Raw genomic sequence first — 22,931 nt, 5'->3', positions numbered from 1 at the left:
CATCATAATTCTTACTTCAAGATGATACTTATGAGGTTGGATAGAAAAGATTTTGAAATTCCTCAACTATGCAAAAGGAAATTTGAAAAATAAATAAAAAAAAATCAAATTTTATTTAATTACCCCTTTGAATACCATATGGTATAATATACCCCTTTTGCAGTTGTATGTAACATGTACTGACAATTGGCAGTGTCTGAACTTGCTAATGACACTGGAGACCTAGTTTCTAGAGAACTAAACAGATGGACTTACTACATCAAATGACTCAATGAAGCTCTCTGCTGAGGGGACAGGCTGCCAATTCCATGGAACAGGAATGAAATGAGAATGCCTGACAGAGACTGTTTCTAACAAATAAGATTTATTTTACCAGTATCCACCTCTATAACTACATAATGCCCCCGCCCCCCCACAGTTTTTTGTAGTCTTGGCTAGAGGAGATTGAGTTCCTTTGTATGTCTCCTCTAGTTTGCAAATACACAGTATCGTAAGTGAAACTACAACTTGGATTTGGCTGTTAATACTGGCATTCAGGTGACATTCTAGGAGAAGACTGAATTTCTAACCTTAGGGGAGTTAAATGGTCCTGAGACACTAAAGTTACAACAGGAGGTGGGGGAAGGGGTGGGGGAGGAGAAAAGGGGAGGGGGGACTGCAATCTCTGCCATGTGTAAGACACCAGACAGTGATCTGTACTAGAAGTGGAGTGTGAGCCTTCAGAATTTTGGCCCTATCTAGGACTATAAAAATACACGACATGGGATCTAATTATAATACAGTTGTCCCAAAACTGGTTATGAACATTGTTCCAATATGTAGGGCAGACCACTTTAACCATGATGAAGCTAAAGGTCTGACAAAGGCTGCAGTCCAGTTACAAAACACAGTTAAAGTTATTTCTACACTATATAATGGAATGCTTTTAACAGGGTTAGGAAGTAACCAACTTGTAACAGGTTCCATGACACTGAAGTCTTGGCCAGCATTTCAAATACAATAGAGTGCCAGTGTACATTTACCCACTGTTATATAGGAGAGTTATATTTATGCCCCTCAATGATTAACACACATGAAGCTTTCTTAGCTTTGGGAAAGCAGCTGCCACACTGCAAACCTCACCTGACGGGGCTGATCCACAGCTTTCTGGGGATCGCTCTTCACTTTGTTGCTGGGATGATTTGTGATCTTAGTGACAGGCTGCTTGAAGATTGAGGCTGTCTGTCTGACAGGGAGTGCGGTGTTTAAGTCAGGTTTACCCTAAAGATTCAAAAGAGAAAGGAAAAAAAAAAACTTTTGCCACAACAAAGTCAAACACACTTTTATTAATGAAAATATTTGTGAATCAGTTTTAATTAGACCAAATTTACCTACAAATATGTCTAGTACCCAGATATCATTACTTCCGTCTCATACAACTCCCACATACAAGCATTAATTCAAAAGACTAAATCTGTGCGTGAAGTTCTCAAAACAATATCCCAAAACCAACAGTAATACACCAAAAACTCAAACAGATGGAGAGGGGAAACCTTCCACTGTAACTTATTCTTACTTTGGCTTGGTTAGAACAGTCATAGCGCATCCTCTGTCTGTTCTTATTCATCTTACTCATCAGCATTTTGCCTGTGCGAAAGTCAAAAGTGCTCAAGTCCATTGAGCTCCCCAGGTAACGGGCCAGCTGAGGCTTGCTTCGGAACTTCTTCCCACTTGGGCTGAGAAAAACACAGAGGGAACAGAGAGAAATTAAACTTCCTGGGCACTGGCTGGTACCAAAGTTAATTTCACTACCCAAAAAAGCACTAGATTATTCCCTTTGTGGCAGGTAGAGGATACTGGACAACCAAGAGTAACCCACTCCTCACTCATTCTCTCAATATGGATATGGCCTAGTAGGCTCATCTTCTCCCTCTTATTAGTTAACTGTGGAAGAGAGAGGGGAAGAACATGTTAACCTGTTTTATACATTAAGGGCCAAATTCAATTCAGGTTTATGGAAGGCACCCAAATTATACCAGGACCAAACCTGATCTTGAACATTCTGCTTCCAACTCATTACCCACTGGTTCAGCAAAAGTATGTCACCTGCCAAGTGTTAGTTTTCATGAAACTGTTATATTAGAACAGCAGCATGATCTTCACAGCACCATTCTTTTTTTCCCCTCTTTGTGACATAAACAAACAGTTTTCATAATAAGAATCAAACTGAAATCAGAAGTTTATCTTCAAAATACAGTATTATGGAAAAGGTTAGGAGGCAAGACAAAAAAGCAGCTAACAAATCTGTAAAGGGAAAAAGTAAAAACAAAACAAAAAAAACACAACACACAAAATACCTTTCATTTTAATTAACAATAGAACAAATCAAAACTTTGAAAGACATTGCATTAAAGATGCACTTTTAAAATGTTTTATTTTATGTGATGGACAACAGCCAGGCAAGTGTGCATCCCTTGGCCCAACTGCTTTCTTGTTTTACAAACTTATGGTTGTAATGAGTTATTAAATAATGGGCTGGGTTCGCCTCAATTACAATGGTGAAAATCAGAAGTAAACCCACTGAAGTCAATAGAGCTATACCAATGCAAAATTGTGAGAAACAAGAAGTTTTGAAAAGAAAGTCATTTCCATGTAGCATTGTCCATTACAAAAATACATACAGCTCATCATTCAGTAGATTTCTCTCATTTATTCCCCAGCATCCTTATCACCAGTAGCAATCAAAACCTTAGTTTCCCCTCTAGCCAGGTGGAGCACAATACCACTTATGGAGTCAACAACTGCATACCATGGCTCATATACGTGTAATTTACATTCTAGTAACACCAAAACCTCACATCGCTCAGACTCAATGCAACAAAGCTAATACGCTAGCATGCCATGTTTACAGTTTATAAAGGGCAGCTAACTTTTTCATGCACATATTTCTATGAAATAAAAAGATCACCAGTGCTAGAAACAAATCTCTCAGTCATATTATCCAGGTATCAAGCTTACTTTCTCTCACTAGCCTGGCAGTATACTCAGTCCTGGATCTATTTGGACCAAACCTTCAGTGCTTGAAAGCTCTTCATGCTCTTCTGTTATTCCTGGAAAGATTCCACTGACACTAAAAATCTACGCTGGCGTTTGCAGAACAGATTTCAGTGGAGGTTATTCAATTCCCTTTGTATCAGATGACACCCCAGCTTTCTTGGAGAACCTGAGGCACTTCTGTCCATTTAAAATGAACCACCTCAAGGAGAAGAAGAATGGCCCTGAGTGCTAGACGCAGTGCACAAGACTCCAAGACACTTATGTGCATATTGGACTTTCTTGTGTCTCATAGGCTACACGCTGACAGTCTATCCAGAAGAAACTCAGTTGACAGTTGATGAACATGACTAGCACCAATTTCTGCAGAATCCCGGACTGAATGCCATCCTGTTTGGGACTATTAGGATAATCGAACTTTAGTCCTCTGAGCTTTGTCAGGACCATTTCCATGAGACAGATTGGGGAAAAGGCATGACCCATTGATGGAGAAACCGTTCATGTTAACACCGCTTTTCTTAGTGGTATGAAAACAGGTAGCTTCTTGTTCAGCTGAGTGTGAAGACAGCTACCTACCTCTGGTGACCCTGAATGCATGACGTTCTGTTCTGCCACTCTCTCATCTATTCAGGGGGATCTGTAACAGACTGAGTCAGTCTATGATCATGTTCTCTTTCCCTACCAAGTATAATAGGAGTATCTAGTGGAACAGGAACAGAACCTCACACTTCCATATCTGCAGAGGTTCCCAACATAGGAGTCATGACCCAGTGCCTCCTTATTTTTGTGGAACAAACTGACTCAAGATACCAAGCCCATCCCAAGATAGCAACCATGGACACATCTATCATATGGGAAAGAAGTTTGGAAGTCCACTTCTAATTGCACAATGCCACTATACCCAGAGATCATTCATTACCCAATATGATGCAAGATCTCTGGGGATGCTTTTTTTCCCAATTCAACTAGCAAAATATTTGAAACCAGGCATGTCAACAAATGGTAACTGTAGCTATTGTCTGTAATACAGCACACAAAGAGTCATGCTCCCGAGAAGAAATGAATCAACTAGACTAGTTGGCAACTGATGACAGTTGGCCCATATTAAAAAAAAGTCTGCTAGGAGAGGGTGGTAAAGTTTCAGATGACTATATCTAGCAGCCTCATTTTTCAAAAAAATATGAATTCTTCTATTTAGAAGAGGACTTAGTTTGTCTGACTTACACCTGGTATATACTACAGAAACTAAGAGTCCAGTAATGGAGGCTGCAAAGACTCATACATCCACCTGAGACACATACAGAAAGCTACCTGTTTTTCTAACAATAGGAGGAACAGAAGATGGTCTAAATCACAAATGTTACTTTTTTTTTTTAAATTACTAACATTATTACTTTTGTTGAGATTTTAATTAACAGAATTTGTGATCTCCAAGGTTTCTACTAAATGGTTAAGCATCTCTTGAAAATCTGTATTTGTCAGGATCCAGCAATGCAGGAATCAAATGATCTCTAAGCAGAGTCATCTTCACATTGGAAAGACACCTATTTATCAATATCATCCTCTCAAGGGTCTTCTTTCAGGGCAACCAAAGAGGAAAACCCTCTTCTCCATGAAGAAATTAACTTCCTTTTATCTTTTAAGGGAGAAGGATCTGAAGAAATAAACCTATACGGAGAACCTCAGTCACACGACTAACAGAAGCAGCAAAAACAGACTAACTAGTCAAAGCCCACAGACTGTAGAAAAGACAATGAGTAAAAGAAATCTCACAAAGTTACAGAGAACAAGATGGAATAAACAGATCTACCCCCTGAAAATCCTGGAAACCTAGGGACAACATGAGTGAAAAAGCCAATATAACCAATCTAGAAGTCTCACAAAAGACTAATGAAAACAAGAGGCATCCTTTGTCTCAGTACAGATGGAACAAAGCTGACCCCAAAGACTCTTGGAACAGAGTCTTTGCAGTCATCAATGAAGTCATAAACAGATAACTCTCAACCTGTGGCGAATCTCTGGCAGGGCCATTCCCCCCATGGATCCATAAGCTCTCAACTGTCAGATGCAAAGCGAGAAAACACTAAAGACCATGTCAAAAGAGTGAACATCCCTTCTGGTGTTGGCTATAGGCAGAACCAAGGCAATGTAAGAGAAATATCCTCACGAAATTTAATGTCAACCACCCTGAATTCTACTCTCTACATCTCTCACGATCTTTAGGATCTGACTGATGGGATTGAAAATAAGCAAGCCTTTTTTTTCTCCTGCCTGACAGCCTCCAAAATAAAGATGGAAGAGTCAGCAGCATAACTCCCTGCTTTTATCAGAGCTCTCAGCAATAGGGGCAATTGTTCACAAGCCAAATATATCACAAATCTTACAGAAGGACCAGTGTGAACCAAAGGACTCAGATCCAGTGGTCTTGCTTGCGGCACACTGACTTCTCTGGAAGGAGTTACAGCTTGTTTTCTTGATCCCAACATGCTTGAAGAGTAAAGGCTGAGTATGTCTGAAAAAGTAAATCTTACCATCTTAAAAAGGGGTTTCCATAACAGATTTTAGCACTGAAGGCCTTGTACTGTTTGAAACTAGATTTTGTGCTTGCACCAGCCATAATGGAGCTTGACAGGCTCACATCTGAACTTTTGGCTAGGACACTAATTGGCACCACCTGTGCTGGAAACTGCCACTTCGAGACCCGACAGCCACATTTGGTGTTATCCATCAGAAGCTACTGCTAGAGAGATCTGAGACATGAGAGGAACAAAAATACCAAAGTTAGCAAGAGAGATGACTAACTGAACGTATTATGGGTCTCCAAAGAATCAAGTATGCATCAGATGTATTGAACAATAACCTGTGCCAAGGACACAATCCCTGGCACCTGCTCTAACTCATTCTAAGTAGAAACCTGAAGAGTTCACAACTGAAAATATCCTATAAAAGCATCCTAAAACAGTTCTGAAGATGCCTCTTTGCCAAATCCCCAGAGGTGAAGATATTGGGCTTGGTCCTAAGTGCTGGAAAAAAACTATTTTATTCGGACTACATGCCTTGAAAACAAAAAAAGGATACTGTACCTAGTGTCTTGCTTGAAGAGCACTGAAAGATCAGAGCCAACGGTGTAACAGTTGAAAGCCAATGAGAAACTCATTCACTAACCACAATCAGAAAGTAACTGGTGGAGGGTTCTGAGGCCTTAAAGTCTTGTAGCTGGGGCATGCTCAGTAGGACACAGTCCTTGAGACAGCCTACAGGTACCTCAGAGGGTCAAAAAAAACAACAACAACAACCCTAAGCACTAGTGGAGTTTTATACCTGACTTGCTCTTGAGGCATGACACTCAGGAGTGATAAGTCTGTGTTTATGGAATCTATAAACAAAAACAAACTTGTGTGTCTTCACAAAGTGTGTCATCACAAAGCAGTCAAAAAAGGCATAGTTTTCCCCTCTCCCTTTGCAGCTCACCAAAAAATTCAAGATTCTCCAAGCATTAATGTTTTTGAAACCAAACAAATTGGAAGCATCCCAAACAAAGGGGCAACAATTATACACATTTTGATATGACAGTTTAAGAAGTTCGGAAATATCTCTTCCTGAAAAAGTTACAGTATCAGCAAGTAACTTGTCATATTACTGTGATAATTAATTTGTCGATGGGCTTCTCAGCACTTTACCAACTACTAAAAAGAAAGGAATTGCAAAAGGACAAATGATTTTTTATGCTTGTCCATCAAAAGGTGTATCACATTATCTGCTTCCATGGCTTGCCTCAGCACTAACAAAAACAGAAAAAGGGCAGCATTTTTCTAGAAACAGAAAGTCTCATTAGATATTCACAGACTTTCTGGGTGCAGATTACAATGAATGCATCACAGCCTATTCAACGGTCAGCAACTGCCAGGTGCCTGCTCTATATGTGCAGTTCATCCTTTGTTTCATTCTCATTACATTCTTAAGAAGAGAACCGACTGCAAGCTCAAACTCATTCCCATTCCCTTCCACCTCTCCTATTAAGCAAGTTTCCTCCTCTCCTCCGCTCCCCTTTAAGCATATACAGTACCAAACAAACAGATTCATAGAACTTGACTGAAATGCAAAGGACAAGAAAAAAAAAACAAGAACAAAAACAAAAACCCCACAGATCTTGCCTGCTTTTTAAGGAAATGGGAGACAGGAACCTGGGTGCAAACTATGACCAGATGCATCTGCCTAAAGCCTCACATACACCTCCGATCTGAGAAACAGAGCCAAAAAAATGATTTTTTTTAACACCGCGTTTGTTACAATACATAAAATGCTTCTTTCCTCCTCTTGTACTTGCTGCATTACAACTTGTCATCCTCAGACTGTGCATTCAAGTTCTTTAGTACACTTCTACCTTGATATAACACTGTCCTTGGGAACCAAAAATTCTTACTGCGTTACAGGTGAAACCATGTTATATCGAACTTGCTTTGATCCACCTGAGTGCACAGCCCCACCCCCCTCGAGCACTGCTTTATCATGTTATATCCAAATTCGTGTTATACCGAGGTAGAGGTGTATATACAGTTGAAGTCATTATCTCTTGCAGCAGTTGTACGTCTGTGAACACAATGTTCTGAAAACTAAGCTCACTAGAACAGGTGTTGTATGCCCCCATGCCATTGCCCTGGCACATTCATCCCTAATAGTAGGCAACACTCTTACCAGCTAAAGTGGCTGCTCACTACTCCCCTATATCTCTGCCTTCCAGCATACTCCACCTCTGAAGGTATATTTCATTTGGTAAGACGTGACTCAAATTGCAGTGGGCACTGGATGCCCCTATTCTCCAGCTTCCCCTGTCCCTAAATTTATTACTGTAGATGAATGTGTTATCACTGGTGACAGAGACAACTGGGTACAACGGTTATGTGCCCCCTACCTGCCTCTTCCACAATTCCTCTCACACCTAATGCTCCCTCAGGGCTCCCTTCTCTAACTGCACACCACTAGTAGCTCAGTTCAGTAGTAGTTAACTCCCCTCCCCCCACGCTAGGACATTCACCTATAGTAACAGGTATAACCTTTTCCAGTTCACTACTGAGAATACTCACAGCCCCTTGTCGATTTAATGACACATTCTCCTATGTTCTGTATGTAAATAGATCTCCTTACTATATGCTCCACTCTATGCATCTGAAGAAGTGGGCTGTAGTCCATGAAAGCTTATGCTCAAATAAATCTGTTAGTCTCTAAGGTGCCACAAGTACTCCCATTCCTTATTCTCCTATGGACATTTTTCTTCTACTCAGTGCACTGGCGCCCCCTACAGGCCAACTTCCTACAGTCACATATCTGTAAAGCACTCTTGCCAACAGATCCATGCAGTGGGTGCTCCCTGCTCCTTAGTAATAGGCCTCCATCTGACCAATGACTTCATAAATCCCCTGCACTCAAATAACCAACCCATAGGGCACATTCACCCAGATTTTAGCAAGTTACCATACACCCATCAGCCTACAGGTAAATCAAAAAAGATGAGGGGCAGATCTGTAACAGAACAGTGAACTAAAGAAGCCAATTCCACTTTTATAAGAGCTCGTGAGACCCTTTACGGTGGAATAACTGCAGAGCATGGTTCATGTGTGACATTACATGAGCCTCACTTTGGGAGTGAAGGGCTACCAGAGTTTTTGCCTAGAAGAGGGTATAATTCTTCTGAGAAATACAAAAGTATATTCGCCCCCTCCACCCCGCCCCCCCACTGGGTTGATTTTTTGTGTTTGTTTATAGGAATGTTGGTTGGTGCACTGTGGAGGCAAGAAACCCCAAATAAATCAATGTGATGGGGCTGACAGATACAGAGTTGTTTGGGGAATGCCTTTTTAGACAAAACTCCTAAAAGGAAATGCTTCTGAGGAATCTCTCTTGTGACAAAACTGATCACCCTCTCTCTTCCTGGATTCCAAAGTGAGACTTTTATAATTGCAGGCAGTACCTGAAACCATTTGCTGGTGAACCATTCCCTGCTCTCAATATTACTTTGCTCCATTTAGGCTCCAAAAGAGCTCTTACAAGAGTGGACACAGCTGCTCTCTCAGTTCTTTTATTTTCTGAAGTCACTACTCTGTCACAAGCCACAACCTGGTGAGACAGGCTGACTGCTGGGAAGTGGGAGGTTGCTGTTGGAATTCCATCCATGAACCATGCTTATGAGAGAGCCTAATTTCCAACCAGACTTTGACTAGTAATGTCAGACACCCAATCCCAGGCTGACCCTGGAGGGTGGAATGCATTTGTCTGACCCCCCTCCCGCCACACAAAACACATTCCTCTTCTGCAAAAGGGAAACTTTTATGTAAAGAGTTAATTTCTAACTCGTGATTACAGAGAAAACGTTCCAAACACAAAACTACTGTACAATCCTCTTATCCTGAAAAGCACTTCAGAGAAGGACTTGTTACCCAAAATTGTGCCAGCTTGCAAGCTTAGGAAAGACTAATGACCCACTAGAGTTTGGCAGAAAGCAGCACGTTTATTATACTGATAGCTAAGCTCAAAAAAAGAGGGGGGGTCACATTCAGACTCGCATACTCACACTTCCAGGACAGGCACAGCACTGGAGATGTCAGGATTCTTTAAGGTAAGTGTCCCACAGCACAGCAATGGATGGTGTGATGAAGATATGTCAACCCAAGGCACAATGGAATGTAAAGCAGCGAACCACTGGCCAGGCGGTCCGGGCGAAGGGCCTTCATGGGAGGTACAATCCTGATCACATGGCCCCTTCCCCTTTTAAAGACTTCATGGCCTGTGACTAGAGATGACTTGGCCATGTCTGGTTGGTCACACTCCACCTCAGCCAGTGTCCATGCATTGGGCGTGTGAGTGCTGCCTAATTAGAGTCCCAGACACCTTGTCTACCTGGGAGCTCTTCTAATCTTCCAGCTATTTAAGCAGCCCATTCATCCCACAAGCATTCCAGGATGGAGGGGTGCAGGAAAGCCACTTCACAGGTATTCAAAGGGGGGGGGGGGAGTGTAACAGAACTTTTGAGCATACACGTTACACACAGCATACAGATCACTGCTGCTCCTACAACAGCACTAACTGCCACCACCATTCAAATCAGTTAAGTGTTAATTCTTAAGTCTAATGATGGCACAAAGAGCTTGTATTCCAATCATTTTGGTCCACAACTGAATATCTAACTTCCATGAACAATGACTGGAACTATACACATACAGTATGTAACTGAACACATAAATGGTCAGCTAAACAAATTTCAGAAAAATACAGAGGTGTTAAAAGTGACGAGTATTTTTTCCCCACCCTGTGGGCTGGTCTACATTAGAAAATGAAATCGACTCAGTTACTTAATTTACAGCAGCAGTCAAAAAAGCTAATGAGAGTGTTTAGGAGACAGGTAGATATTAAGACAGAAAATATCATGCCTCTACATAAATCCATGATATGCCCACATCTTGCACATTGCATACAGATCTGGTCACCCCATCTCAAAAAAGATATACTGGAATTGGAAAAGGTATAGAGAGGGTAACAAAATTGATTAGGATTATGGCACAGTTTCCATGTGAGGAGAGATTAATGAGACTGGGACTTTTCAACTAGGAAAAGCGATGACTAAGGGGGAATATGACAGCGGTCTATGAAATCATGACTAGTGTGGAGAAAGTGAATATGGAAATGTTATTTACTCCTTCACATAACACAAGAATTAGGAGTCAACCACTGAAGTAAACAGGCAGCAGGTTTAAAACAAACAAAAGGAAGTACTTCTTCCCACAACGCATGGTCAACCTGTGGAACTCTTTGCAAGGGGATGTTGTGAAGGCCAAAACTCTTAACAGGATTAAAAAAATAACTAGGTAAATTCCTGGAGGATAGATCCATCAATTACTATTAGCCAGGATGGGCAGGGATACAACATCATGCTCTGAATGTCCCTAGCCTCTGTTTGCCAGAAGCTGGGAGTGGATGACAGGGGATGGATCATTTGATGATTGCTGTTCTGTCCATTCCCTCTCAAGTACCAGGCATTGGCCACTGTCAGAAAACAGGATACTGGGCTGGATGGACCACTGGTCTAACCCAGTATGGCCATTCTTATGTTGCTCAGGCCCTGGGCTGTGAAAAATCCACACCCCCCTGAGCAACATAGTTAAGCGGACCTTAGCCCCCGTATATGCAGCACTAGGTCAAAGGAAGAATTCTTCTGTTAATCTAGCAATGCTGACGGGAGAACACCTTCCACTGGAGCAGGCATTATCTACACCAGTGCTTCTCAAAGTCGGGCCGCCGCTTCTTCAGGGAAAGCCCCTGGTGGTCCGGGCCGGTTTGTTTACTTGCTGCGTCCACAGGTTTGGCCGATCGTGGCTCTCACTGGCTGCGGTTCGCCGCTCCAGGCCAATGGGGGCTGCGGGAAGGGCGGCCAGCACATCCCTTGGCCTGCGTCGCTTCCTGCAGCCCCCATTGGCCTGGAGCAGCTAACTGCAGCCAGTGGGAGCTGTGATTGGCCGAACCTGCGGATGCAACAGGTAAACAAACCGGCCTGGACCGCCATGGGCTTTCCCTGAACAAGCAGCGAAATGGCTTTGAGAACCACTGATCTACACTGAAGTGCTACAGAAGTGAAGCTGCATCGCTGTACTGTTACAAGTGCAGACAAGCCCCATGGTTCTCTCTCACTACAGTGGGGGTGGGCAAACTATGGCCCAGGGTCCGCATCCGGCCCTCTAGATGTTTTAATCTGGCCCTCAAGCTCCTGCTAGGGAGCGGAGTCCAGGGCGTGCCCTGCTCCGGCCAGCGAGTGAGGTCAGCTTTCCCCACTCCACGTGGCTCCCGGAAGCAGCAGCACGTCCCCCTTCTGGCTCTTATGCATAGGGGCAGCCAGGGGGCTTTGCGCGCTGCCTCTGCAGCTCCTACTGGCTGGGAACCATGGCCAATGGGAGCTGCAGGGGCGGCACCTGCGGACACAGCAGCGTGCAGAGCCAGCTGGCTGGCCTTCGCATAGGAGCTGGAGGAGGAACATGCCGCTGCTTCTGGGAGCTACTTGAGGTAAGCACTGCCAGGAGCCTGCACCCCTGGGCCTCTCTCCCAGCCCCAGCCCTGATCTCCCTCCCACCTCCAAACCTCTCAGTCCCCGTCCAGAGCATCCTCCCACACCCTGAACTCCACATTTCTGGCCCCACCCCAGAGCCCACACCCCACAGTCGGAGCCCTCACCTCCTCCCACACCCCAACCCCTAATTTTGTAAGCATTCACCACACAATTTCCATACCCAGATGTGGTCCTCAGGCCAAAAAGTTTGCCCACCCTTGCACTATAGGTACTACAGTGCTGCAGCTGTAGTGCCATAATGTAGATACTTCCTACAATGGTGGAAGGGGGTTTTCCATTGCTGTAGTTAATCCAATTCTCTGAGAGGCAGTAGCTAAATCTAGACCAGGAGTTCAGTCAGCGGTGTGATTTTTTCACAACCCTAAGAAACACAGTTAGGATGACCTAAATTTGAAGTATAGACCTGGCCACAGTAATGGAGGATGCAATAGTAACTAAAAGTTTAGTTATTGCATAAAAGTTGTATTATACCTTGTATCTTTTGCAAATTGACATATCTGGAAAATTCACTGTAGACAAATGGTATATGGCTTTAATTTTGTAGGCCCAGCCCTCAGGTTCCTGAACTAGTAGGTATATCTCACACATTTTGAGCAGCTGACAAACTACTACAAAGAGGTCTGTCTTTCTTTTGCAGAAACTATGAGCAACAATAGAAGGGCTGACATTTTCAATCTGTATACTCAGGAAGACGACATTGCATTGATTTATACTTAGTCTAAGTTTGAAAGGTCTCTTCTTAGCCATTACGATTAGATTTTAAAATTGAAGCCTGTGATTTTGCAGAAGTTGATGGTGTACATCTCCTTACCCTTCATGGCCAAAATCCCTATCTGCCAGCTCAGTGCTGTAGGTGAACTCATGCTTCACTCCTTCAGCTCTGCACAACACCCTCCCTGCCCCCCACAGCTATTCTACCACAACTATTAGACATCATCTTGGCAGGTCCTGAGAGCAGTGGTACCGCCTTTGTGAATTCCCTGTGGGCACTGTGTCCCACCCACAGACACGTGACACATACAACTATATTAATATACATGATTCTGGCAGAGTGGGCAGCTCATCCATACCACATGCTTCCCCCAACAGCACATTCACTGATGGTAATAGATTTCATGCTAACAGAGCAGGTTGACATCCCCCCCCCCCCCACACACACACACACAGACCCTATAGCACATTTATCTTTAGAAACAGACGTCATGGAAGCAGGACAAATTGTTTCTGACCCCCCTCCGCCCATAGATCCCATAACAGGCCTGCCTACAGAAACAAATATCACAGTGACAAGGCATGTAGCCCCTCCCCAGACACAATGGCCCACTCTACAATCACTCTACAGCATATTCACATATAGCGACTGATAACACTATACAGCATCACCATAAGATCCCATATTCTTTATGCAGCATCCACCTCCATGGCACAGTTCCCTAAAGTGACAGACATTAGTAGGTCAGCCTTTCTTCCCCCTACTCTCCCAACTCAGTAGGCTCTAACACCACATGCATCTACAGCAAGCTATTACTCTGGGCCCTGTGGCCCCCTGCGGCACATTCACCTAAGGTAACAGACAGCAGTGTAGAAAAAGGTTATTGGGGTGCTGCTCACCCAGCCACACTGATGTCTATTACTACAGAAGAATGTGCCATCTGCTACCTATAACAATGTGGTAGGGTGGGTGCCCAACCCCATAGCACGCTGACTTATAGTAACGGAGATCGCTGGTAGGACAGATGCTTCCCACCCCATGCTCCCCCCCAGCCCCTCCATAGTGCATTCACCTATAGTAACAGATATAGGTGGACCAGGAAGGACAGGCTCCCTGTCCCTTAGGCCCTACAGCACCTATAGTAACATCTGACGGGGCAAGGGTTCCCCCCAGACCACCTACTGTACCTTCACGTATTGCAACAGACATCGGAGGGCAGCTCCCGGGCCCCATAGCACATTGACCTAGAGTAACGCATGGCTGCGGCAGGGCGGCCGGCCCCCCGGCCCCCCATGGCCCCCCATGGCACATTCACCTATAGTAATAGACATCACTCTTGCCGGCTGAGAGCCCCGACTTTCTGGTCACTTCTTCCCTTTTCCATCCCTGCGGGAGGGCTGAGCACTCCCACCTCTTCCGCTCCATCTCCGCCGGGGCTCGGCCTGCGATCGCTCCCTCCTCGCTCCGCCGTGATCACTGAGCAGCCGCCGCCGCCGGCTCCCAGGCTAGTTCCACCGGCTGTTCCTGGCCGCCGCGCACTCCTCCCTCCGCGGGCAGCGCCGGCTCTTCCCTGCTTCGGCTGCTCACTCCGTCCCCCGCCGCGCTGGCGCCGGCTCGTGGAGAGGTGACGGCTCTGGTGGCTGTTCCAGTCACCCGCCCACCACAGCGGCGCCCCCTCCGCCACGGGCTGTTCTTCTTCGCGTACCTCCTCCCCCTACCAACCGAGACTCAGCTGTTCCGCTCTCTGTTCACCCCCCCGCCAAGCGACGCCGCGGCCCTTACTACCCCCGCAACACGGCTGCCGCTGTTCCTCTCTCTTTTCGCTCCCCCTCCAGCGGTGCCGCAGCCCCTCACTGCTCCTGGCTCTCCTCGGCTGTTCCACTCTCCGTCCCTCCCCCCCGAGAGTCGCTGGGGTTATTACCCCCCGCCTGAGTGGCGCGCGCGGCGGCCGTTGCTCCCCCTCCCGAGCAGCTCGGCGCGCGCGGTGGCCGTTGCTCCGCCTCCTCGGCGCCAAGCTGGGGAGGGGGAGAGCAGACCACCCTGTATCCCTCCGCCCAGAGAGACCGCGTGCAGCGCGGGCGGCTCAGCTATATAGTCCCCTCCTGAGAGGCGGGGGCGGGTGACCTGCGGGGGGGATCCGGGGGGGCCAGCGCCCTCCGCCAGCCCCACAGACCAGTGACCCACACATCAGCTCCTGCCCCTCACGTACCACCCCCAACGCCCCCACAGGAGCCCAGCCTCGGCAGTGGCCTCCCCCGCTGCCCCCCACCCCCTCAGTGACCCCCACCCGGTCATCCCCCAGCCCCGATCTCCCCCGGGACCTCCAACCCCTGACCTCGCCTGTCCCCCACTCCACCCCCCGGGACCCCCACCTCATGCCCCGTGTAGCGCGGCCCCGCGCGCCTCACCCCAGCGCCGGCCGCCGCTGGCCGCCTCTGTGTCCCGGCAGATCCGCCCTGGGCATCTTCCCTCCGCCGCCCCTGGCCGGAGTGAGGGCGAGCGGAGCGGCCAGGGGGCAGGGGTCCCTTCCTCCCCGCCCGCTGGCGCCCCCTGCAGGCTCGGCCCCGCGCCGCGCGCCTCGCTGCCCCCTGCAGGTCCGGCGCTGGGCGCGCCAGCCCCAGGCAGCGCCCCGCGGGGGCCGGGGGAGGCGGCCCCAGGGAGACTGGGCTGAGGCCCGCAGAGGCTGGCGACGTGAGATGCCAACCTCAGCGTGTGATGGGCGGGGGTCTCACCCAGGGACCCGTCACTCCGCCCGGAGACAGGCGGGTATCTGGCCCGGGAACCCGTCCCCTCCACCCGGAGACAGGTGGGTATCTCGCCCGGGGACCCATCGCCTCCACCCGGAGACAGGTGGGTATCTAGCCCAGGGACCCATCACCTCCACCCGGAGACAGGTGGGTGTCTATCCCGGGGACCCATCACCTCTGCCCGGAGACAGGTGCGTATCTCACCAGGGGACCCGTCCCCTCCGCCCGGAGACAGGTGGGTGTCTCGCCCAGGAACCCATCACTCCGCCCAGAGACAGGTGGGTATCTCGCCCGGGGACCCATCGCCTCTGCCCGGAGGCAGGTGGGTATCTAGCCCAGGGACCCATCACCTCCGCCCAGAGACAGGTGGGTATCTCACCAGGGGACCCATCGCCTCTGCCCGGAGACAGGTGGGTATCTAGCCCAGGGACCCATCACTCCGCCCGGAGACAGGTGCGTATCTCACCCGGGAACCCATCACTCCGCCCGGAGACAGGTGGGTATCTCGCCCGGGGACCCATCACCTCCACCTGGAGACAGGTGGGTATCTCACCCGGGGACCCATCGCCTCTGCCCGGAGACAGGTGGGTATCTAGCCCAGGGACCCATCACTCCGCCCGGAGACAGGTGCGTATCTCACCCGGGAACCCGTCCCCTCCACCCGGAGACAGGTGGGTATCTCGCCCGGGGACCCATCACCTCCACCTGGAGACAGGTGGGTATCTCACCCGGGGACCCATCGCCTCTGCCCGGAGACAGGTGGGTATCTAGCCCAGGGACCCATCACTCCGCCCGGAGACAGGTGCGTATCTCACCCGGGAACCCATCACTCCGCCCGGAGACAGGTGGGTATCTAGCCCAGGGACCCATCACCTCTGCCCGGAGACAGGTGCGTATCTCACCCGGGAACCCATCACTCCGCCCGGAGACAGGTGGGTATCTAGCCCAGGGACCCATCACCTCTGCCCGGAGACAGGCGGGTGTCTCGCCCAGGAACCCATCACTCCGCCCGAAGAAAGGTGGATATCTCACCAGAGGACCCATCGCCTCCACCCGGAGACAGGTGGGTATCTCACCCGGGGACCCGTCCCCTCCGTCCGGAGACAGGTGGGTATCTCGCCCAGGGACCCATCGCCTCCACCTGGAGACAGGTGGGTATCTCACCCGGGGACCCATCCCCTCCACCCGGAGACAGGAGGGTATCTCACCCGGGGACCCGTCCCCTCCACCCGGAGACAGGTGGGTATCTTGCCCAGGGACCCATCGCCTCCGTCCGGAGACAGGTGGGTATCTCGCCCAGGGACCCATCGCCTCCACCCGGAGACAGGTGAGTATCTCGCCCGGGGACCTGTCGCCTCCGCCAGCAGACAGGTGGGTATCTAGCCCGGGGACCCACACCTCTGCTCGGAAACAGGTGGATATCTTGTCCGGGGACCCGTTGCTTCCACCCGGAGACAGGTGGGTATCTAGCCTGGGGGCCCATCGCCTCCGCTCGGAGACAGGTAGTTATCTAGCTTGGGGACCCATCACCTCTGCTCGAAGACAGGTGGGTATCTAGCCTGGGGACCAATCGCCTCTGCTCGGAGACAGGTGGGTATCTCACCCGGGGACTCACTGCCTCGCCTGAAGGCAAGTGGGTATCTAGCCTGGGAACCCATCACAGGTGGGTATATAGCCCGGGAACCCATTGCCACCACCTGGAGACAGGTATCTCACCCGGGAACTCGTTGCCTCCGCTCAGAGATGGTGGGCATCATGTTCGAGGACCCATCGCCTCCGCCTGGTAATGGGTGGGCATCTTGGCAATGGACCTGTTGCCTCCGCCGGGAGATGGATGGGTGACTTTCCCAGGAACCCATCACCTCCTCCCAGAGACAGATGGGCATCTCGCCTAGGGACCCCTTGCCTCTGCCAAGAGATGAGGGCGTGTGTCTTGCCTAGGGTCCTGTCACCACTGCCTGGAGACAAGGTGGGAGTGGGGCATGGCTTGCCCAGGGACCTGTCTCCTCTGCCTGGAGAGCATCTCGCCCAGGGACTTGTCACTTCTGCCTGGAGATGGTGGCATGTCTCATTGAGAAACTCGTTGCCTTTGCTTGGAGCAAAGGGGAGTATGGTAGGCCATTTAGCCCCTACTTTGGCCACCCCTGAAGTACAGAACCAGAGGAGGAACAGGACTGGTTTGGTTTGCACAGGGTGGTCATTCGAGGCTATTTTCTAGGAACAGGTTTTTTTCGTCCTTTTTGCATCTCTTTGTCGATGTTCGTATGCTGCACGTGGGACAGTGAATCCCCCTTTTTCCCGATAAATCAATGGTCAGCTCCAAAAGTAGTTTCAGTACTTGCCTGTGTGGATTGTCACTGTTGACATGTGCACACAGTAGGTACACAAGCTCAGGACTTTTGGAATAGGCACATCTATGGAGCTGTTCGGATACCTTGCCTGTGTCCTCAGACCTTCCCAGCCCCATGGTGATATGTAAGTGGGTATATCCCCAACCGTCACTCAAATCCTTCTGACCACAGTTCTATTTAACGTTCATTACTTCCTCTACCTGTCTCTGTAGAACAGCTGGTCTGGAGGCTTTTGGTAGTTTTACTTATACTACTTAAAAAAAAAAAAAAAGATACAGCTCTCTTACTGGTTTCCAATTACCTTATATGGCAAGCAGCAAGAGATCAAGGAAGGATATGTGCAAGTCCAAAGGGTAGAAAAAATCCAGCATCCCAGGCATGCTGAGCTCAAGTTGTCCAGCCTATGTGACAGGAGTTCAAAACTCCTGTAGAGGCTAATAGCTGCGTTCTGGGAGATAGTTGATTAATATATGTATTTGTTTCTTCTTGGTGGGAGAGATTATCTTTTTAGATCCATGACTACTCTGCCTCTAATTAATGCAGCATAGAGTTCTCTGTTTTTTCCAAAGTCATTCACTCTCTAAAGGGGCTTTTAAAAAAAATATAGTTTTGTATGTAGCATTGGTTTCTTGTAGTAGGTACTTATGAAATGTCCAGCTCTACAATTATTTCTAGAAAGCTTGCATGAGTGTTTTGGAAGATATGTGTAGTAACTAGAGCTGATCAAAAAGGCCAGTTCTTTTTACAGGAAATTTACAATGAAAAATATCTTCAGGTTTTTGGTTAAAAAAAATAAAATAAACAAAAAACTTGAAACTTTTACTGAAAAAAATTGACACACACACAAAAAACCCCACCCCAGAACATTTTGACCAAAATAAATATTTTCTTCAAAAATGTTTGTTTTGGTTGAAAAGTCATTTTTGTCCAAACATGTTTCTACAAAAATATTGTTACCAGCTCTAGCAGTAACCTTCCCATCATGATGAATTAAGAATGGTTACTTAATCTACAGTAACTGTGGTTCTTCGAGATGTGTTGTTCATACAGATTCCACTGTTGGTGTGCATACACCCCATGTGCTCAAGAGCAGATTCTTTTTGGCTAGCAGTGTCCACTGGGGCACTGAGGCCATGTCTGCATCATAGAAGCCCTTGTTCCCCTCTCTCAAGGGCATAAAGGGTGGAGCTGGCCCAATTGTCTTTCAATTCTTTTGCCGATATAGAATCCCATAGGAATAGGACTCCGCATTAGTGGGGAAGGAGAGTGGGTCATCGAATCTGTGTTGGTAACACATGGAGAACCACAGTTATTGTAGGATAAGTAACTCTTCTTTCTTTTCTGTATCTGGTGAAGTGGGTTTTAGCCCACAAAAGCTTAAATTTGTTAGTCTCTAAGGTGTCACAAGTACTCCTCATTCTTTTTTCTTCTTCATGTGACTGTTCACACAGATTTCACTCTTGCTGACTGACAACCAGTTGTCTGCTTGCTTGGAGGTGGGAATGAAGAGTCCTACTTGAAGAGTGATTTCAGGATAGCCCTACTGAAATTTGATGGATGCAACCAATGTAGTGCAGTGGTTTTCAACCTGTCATCCAAAGGGGTCTGCAACTCCATTTGAAATTTTTTAGGGGTCCGCAAATGAAAAATGGTTGAAAACCACTGCCCTGTTGTATGAATTCTACTATGGCCAGGGCCTCGTTCCTGGCTAACTTGTAGCCAATTCTTATGCAGTCTGATTTCCACTTGGATAACATCTGAGTGGATATAATTTGCTCTTTGACTCTGTCTGAAAATACATCACATAGTCTAAGTGTGTCCCTGAATGGGTTTGCTCTAGCCAAACAAAAAGTTAACATCCTCACAATAATTAGTGTATGAAGTTTCACTTCAGCAGGGTAGAGAACCTTAGGAAAGAAAATCAGGAGCCGAATGGACTGATTTATGTGGAATTTTGAAACCACCTAGGGCAGGAAATTGGGATGAGGTCCACAGGGTTACTCTTAGCTTAATGTTTGACATAGTCACCAGTTCTGAATATAACTGTCTGGCCTATGCTGATGCTATCATTGTAGGTGAGCTGGGTGCCTGGCTATGACTGAAGCAGGAACAGTCTGTTAGAACCACCAGGCAGTTGGAAGTATCTGACAAGGTAGTGAGGGGAGTAGCTGCTTTCTTTAGGAGCCAGTACACCTATCTGGGGTCACGTGATGAGACCCGTGTTTGTGGATTGGCTGGACCTTTAGGACTTGCAGGTAATTACCTCAAATGGATCATCAGGTTCCAAACAGTCAGGCTCAGGAATGACTCATCAGGCTCAAACAATCATCACAACCCTGCAGACAGAACCCAACTTCTGTCCGCTTTCTTGGATAGTGGATAGAGAAGCATGTGCCAGATTTATTGGTGAGTTCCAACAGACCATAAATGGTCAACATGGCAAACTTTCTTTTCTTGGAGTTACAGAGTGGAGTATATCCAAGAGTTTATGTTGCTTCTCTGGTATAATCTCCATAGGAACATCCAGGATTCAGCCATCTGTTTTATCAAGTCTTGGAGGAGTTTGAATTCATCTGCCAATGCCGCTGAAAGTGGGTTGCCCACCTCATCAGGGGAAGAGGAGAATATTGGAGCCTGGACCTGATGCTCCTGCTCAGGAGAATGCCCTTTTTCACTCTCCTCTTCTTACCTCTGCAGCAGCTGCAAATGGAGACGAGTCATCTGTGGAGGCTTAATTCACCTCTTTGGTGAGAAAGACATGATCAGTGATACAGTGGAGGATGCTGGCTTTCTGAACATCCTCAGTGGGACTAGTATGGCCTGGCTATGGGTAATGCAATGGAGGGCACCATCAGAGGATGCAAGGTGGGGGTGATCCTTATAAGGACCTGACCTCTTCCTAGCTCTCATCAATTCCTCCCTGACTCCCACTGAGCTACCTAGGGGGTGATGAAGAACAGGTAGGGAATAATTCCCTGCTGTGTTTAGGGGATGAGAAGCAATATACCTCCTTCAAGGAGGGGCTGATGTGTCAGGAACACTCTGCCTGTGCACCAGAAAGGTTGGTATAGGAGTCACTTCCTTAGTCAGACATAGAGGCACTACAGTAGGGAGTTTTGTAAAGACTTACTTGAGCCTCTCTAGTAATGGCAATGCCGGTATCAGCCCCACCAACGTATCATTCAGCCCTGAGCATTACTTTAGTGCTAAAGAGGTTGGACTGATGTCTCAGGTAAAGCAGCAGCTGGTACCTGTGTGATGGGTACTGTCATTGCCAAAGATGTAGCTGATGGATAGGCACTGGGTATTGAGGAACTTGGTGCTGAGATCGGTGCCAAGGGACTGATACCCAAGCAGCCTGGTTCTTAGTCTTAGCAGGTGCTGCCTTAAGTATCTGTACTGAGATATAGGCAAGGCTCATCTCTGACTTATGGCCCTTCACTGACAGAGCCCGGACTGTCTTGTGCCCCCTGCTAACTGCCAGCAGTGGGCAAAAAGAAACTTAACTAAACTAATAAATCCTACATCTAAGATCAATTGGACAGTGGTGAGTATGGTGGACAGTGCTAGAGATTCCACCACACAGCTATGGGCAGTAAAAAGGAACGAAGAGGCATTTGGGCTCATTTTACCCTTTATGCCATGAGTTGTGGGTGGGAGGGCATCTAGGGCACAGGCACAGCCTCAATGGATGCTGCTAGCCAAAAAGAATCCAGTCTTGGGTGCATGTGCGCCAAGAGTGAAATGTGCAGGAACACTCATGCAAAGAAGAAAGAGGATTTAATTGTGTACATTCCAAGACCTTTTTTAAAGCTATTTTAAAACTATACAGTTTTTAAAAAACAGAGCTGTATATCTTCCCCCTCCCACCTTCATAGACGTGAAACTACTACTAAAAACTTTGTAGTCTTTTGGTTATAGTCCAGCTAGCATTAGTCTAACACTGAATATGCCCCCTAGTGGAGTATTTCAAGTTTGCAAGGGTTAGGATTTTTATATTCCTATCGAACCATGGTGTCTCAGTACTTTGTATAAGATATTTGACATATGGATTAGATATTTTAAAAAATGGCACTAAGACAGTCAATTTGGAAAGACTGGCTATGACATATGGCCAGTAATTACTGGAATAAATTTAATAAAAGTTTGCACCTACTGCCTGAAGAGTAGCAAAAATGTAAATTAGTTTTTGCCAACTCATTAATGCTAATCTGAGCTATGCAACCATCATTGGAAATGTTATGCTCAGCCACTTGTGTTTCTATACAACTAAAGATAAACAAATCCAAAGTCTACCTGCTTCTTGAAGTGCCTAAACACTATGGCATTTGGTACTTGAAGATACTTTTCTTCCGATAACCCTCACTGACCTCATCCCATCCACATCATATTATCACAGCTTCTATACAGAAACTGGCTCTTTTAAGAGGTGGCTTTTCTGTAGATTGGGCTTCAGGAATTGTCAGGCTTCAGGAATTGTCAGTCCTTTGTCAAAGGAACAGGTACTACATAGGAAGCACATGTAGACTGAACCCCCACTCCTAGAACTCCAGCAAGTTTCAATTAATGTTAGTAATAGTTTGGAAGATGGATCCCAACCTATAGGAACTGGACTAAAATGAAGAATTAAGTTCTTTCACAGAGGTCAACTAGTTCTTAGAATCATAGAATATTAGGGTTGGACGAGACCTCAGGAGGTCATCTAGTCCAACCCCCTGCTCAAAGCAGGACCAAACCCCAACTAAATCATCCCAGCCAGGGCTTTGTCAAGCCTGACCTTAAAAACCTCTAAGGAAGGAGATTCCACCACCTCCCTCGGTAACCCATTCCAGTGCTTCACCACCCTCCTAGTGAAATAGTGTTTCCTAATATCCAACCTAGACCTCCCCCACTGCAACTTGAGACCATTGCTCCTTGTTCTGTCATCTGCCACCACTGAGAACAGCCGTGCTCCATCCTCTTTGGAACACCCTTCA

General features: G+C 47.2%; 1 protein-coding gene across 3 annotated transcripts in view; it reads right to left on the bottom strand.

The window, feature by feature from the left end:
• MBD3 (methyl-CpG binding domain protein 3) overlaps positions 1-15,351 on the bottom strand; it is a 34,496-nt gene extending 19,145 nt beyond the window's left edge. Inside the window, exons 1-3 of one of the 3 annotated variants that reach the window (XM_030540457.1) lie at positions 15,266-15,351; positions 1,556-1,715; positions 1,123-1,260 (exon numbers count right to left, since the gene is read on the bottom strand). In XM_030540457.1, coding sequence (XP_030396317.1) covers positions 1,123-1,260; positions 1,556-1,715; positions 15,266-15,321 — 354 coding nt within the window. In that variant the 5' untranslated portion in view covers positions 15,322-15,351. Of the gene's footprint in view, positions 1-1,122; positions 1,261-1,555; positions 1,716-14,172; positions 14,460-15,265 lie in introns of those variants that run through there. The other 2 variants (XM_030540456.1, XM_030540458.1) reach the window with 2 other exon arrangements.
• Positions 15,352-22,931: the final 7,580 nt, after the last annotated feature.

The sequence above is a fragment of the Gopherus evgoodei genome, chromosome 22, assembly GCF_007399415.2.
Source record: "Gopherus evgoodei ecotype Sinaloan lineage chromosome 22, rGopEvg1_v1.p, whole genome shotgun sequence".
Taxonomy (NCBI): domain Eukaryota; kingdom Metazoa; phylum Chordata; order Testudines; family Testudinidae; genus Gopherus; species Gopherus evgoodei.
Note: the sequence above shows the minus strand (reverse complement) of the source record. Positions and strands in the feature narration are given on the sequence as shown.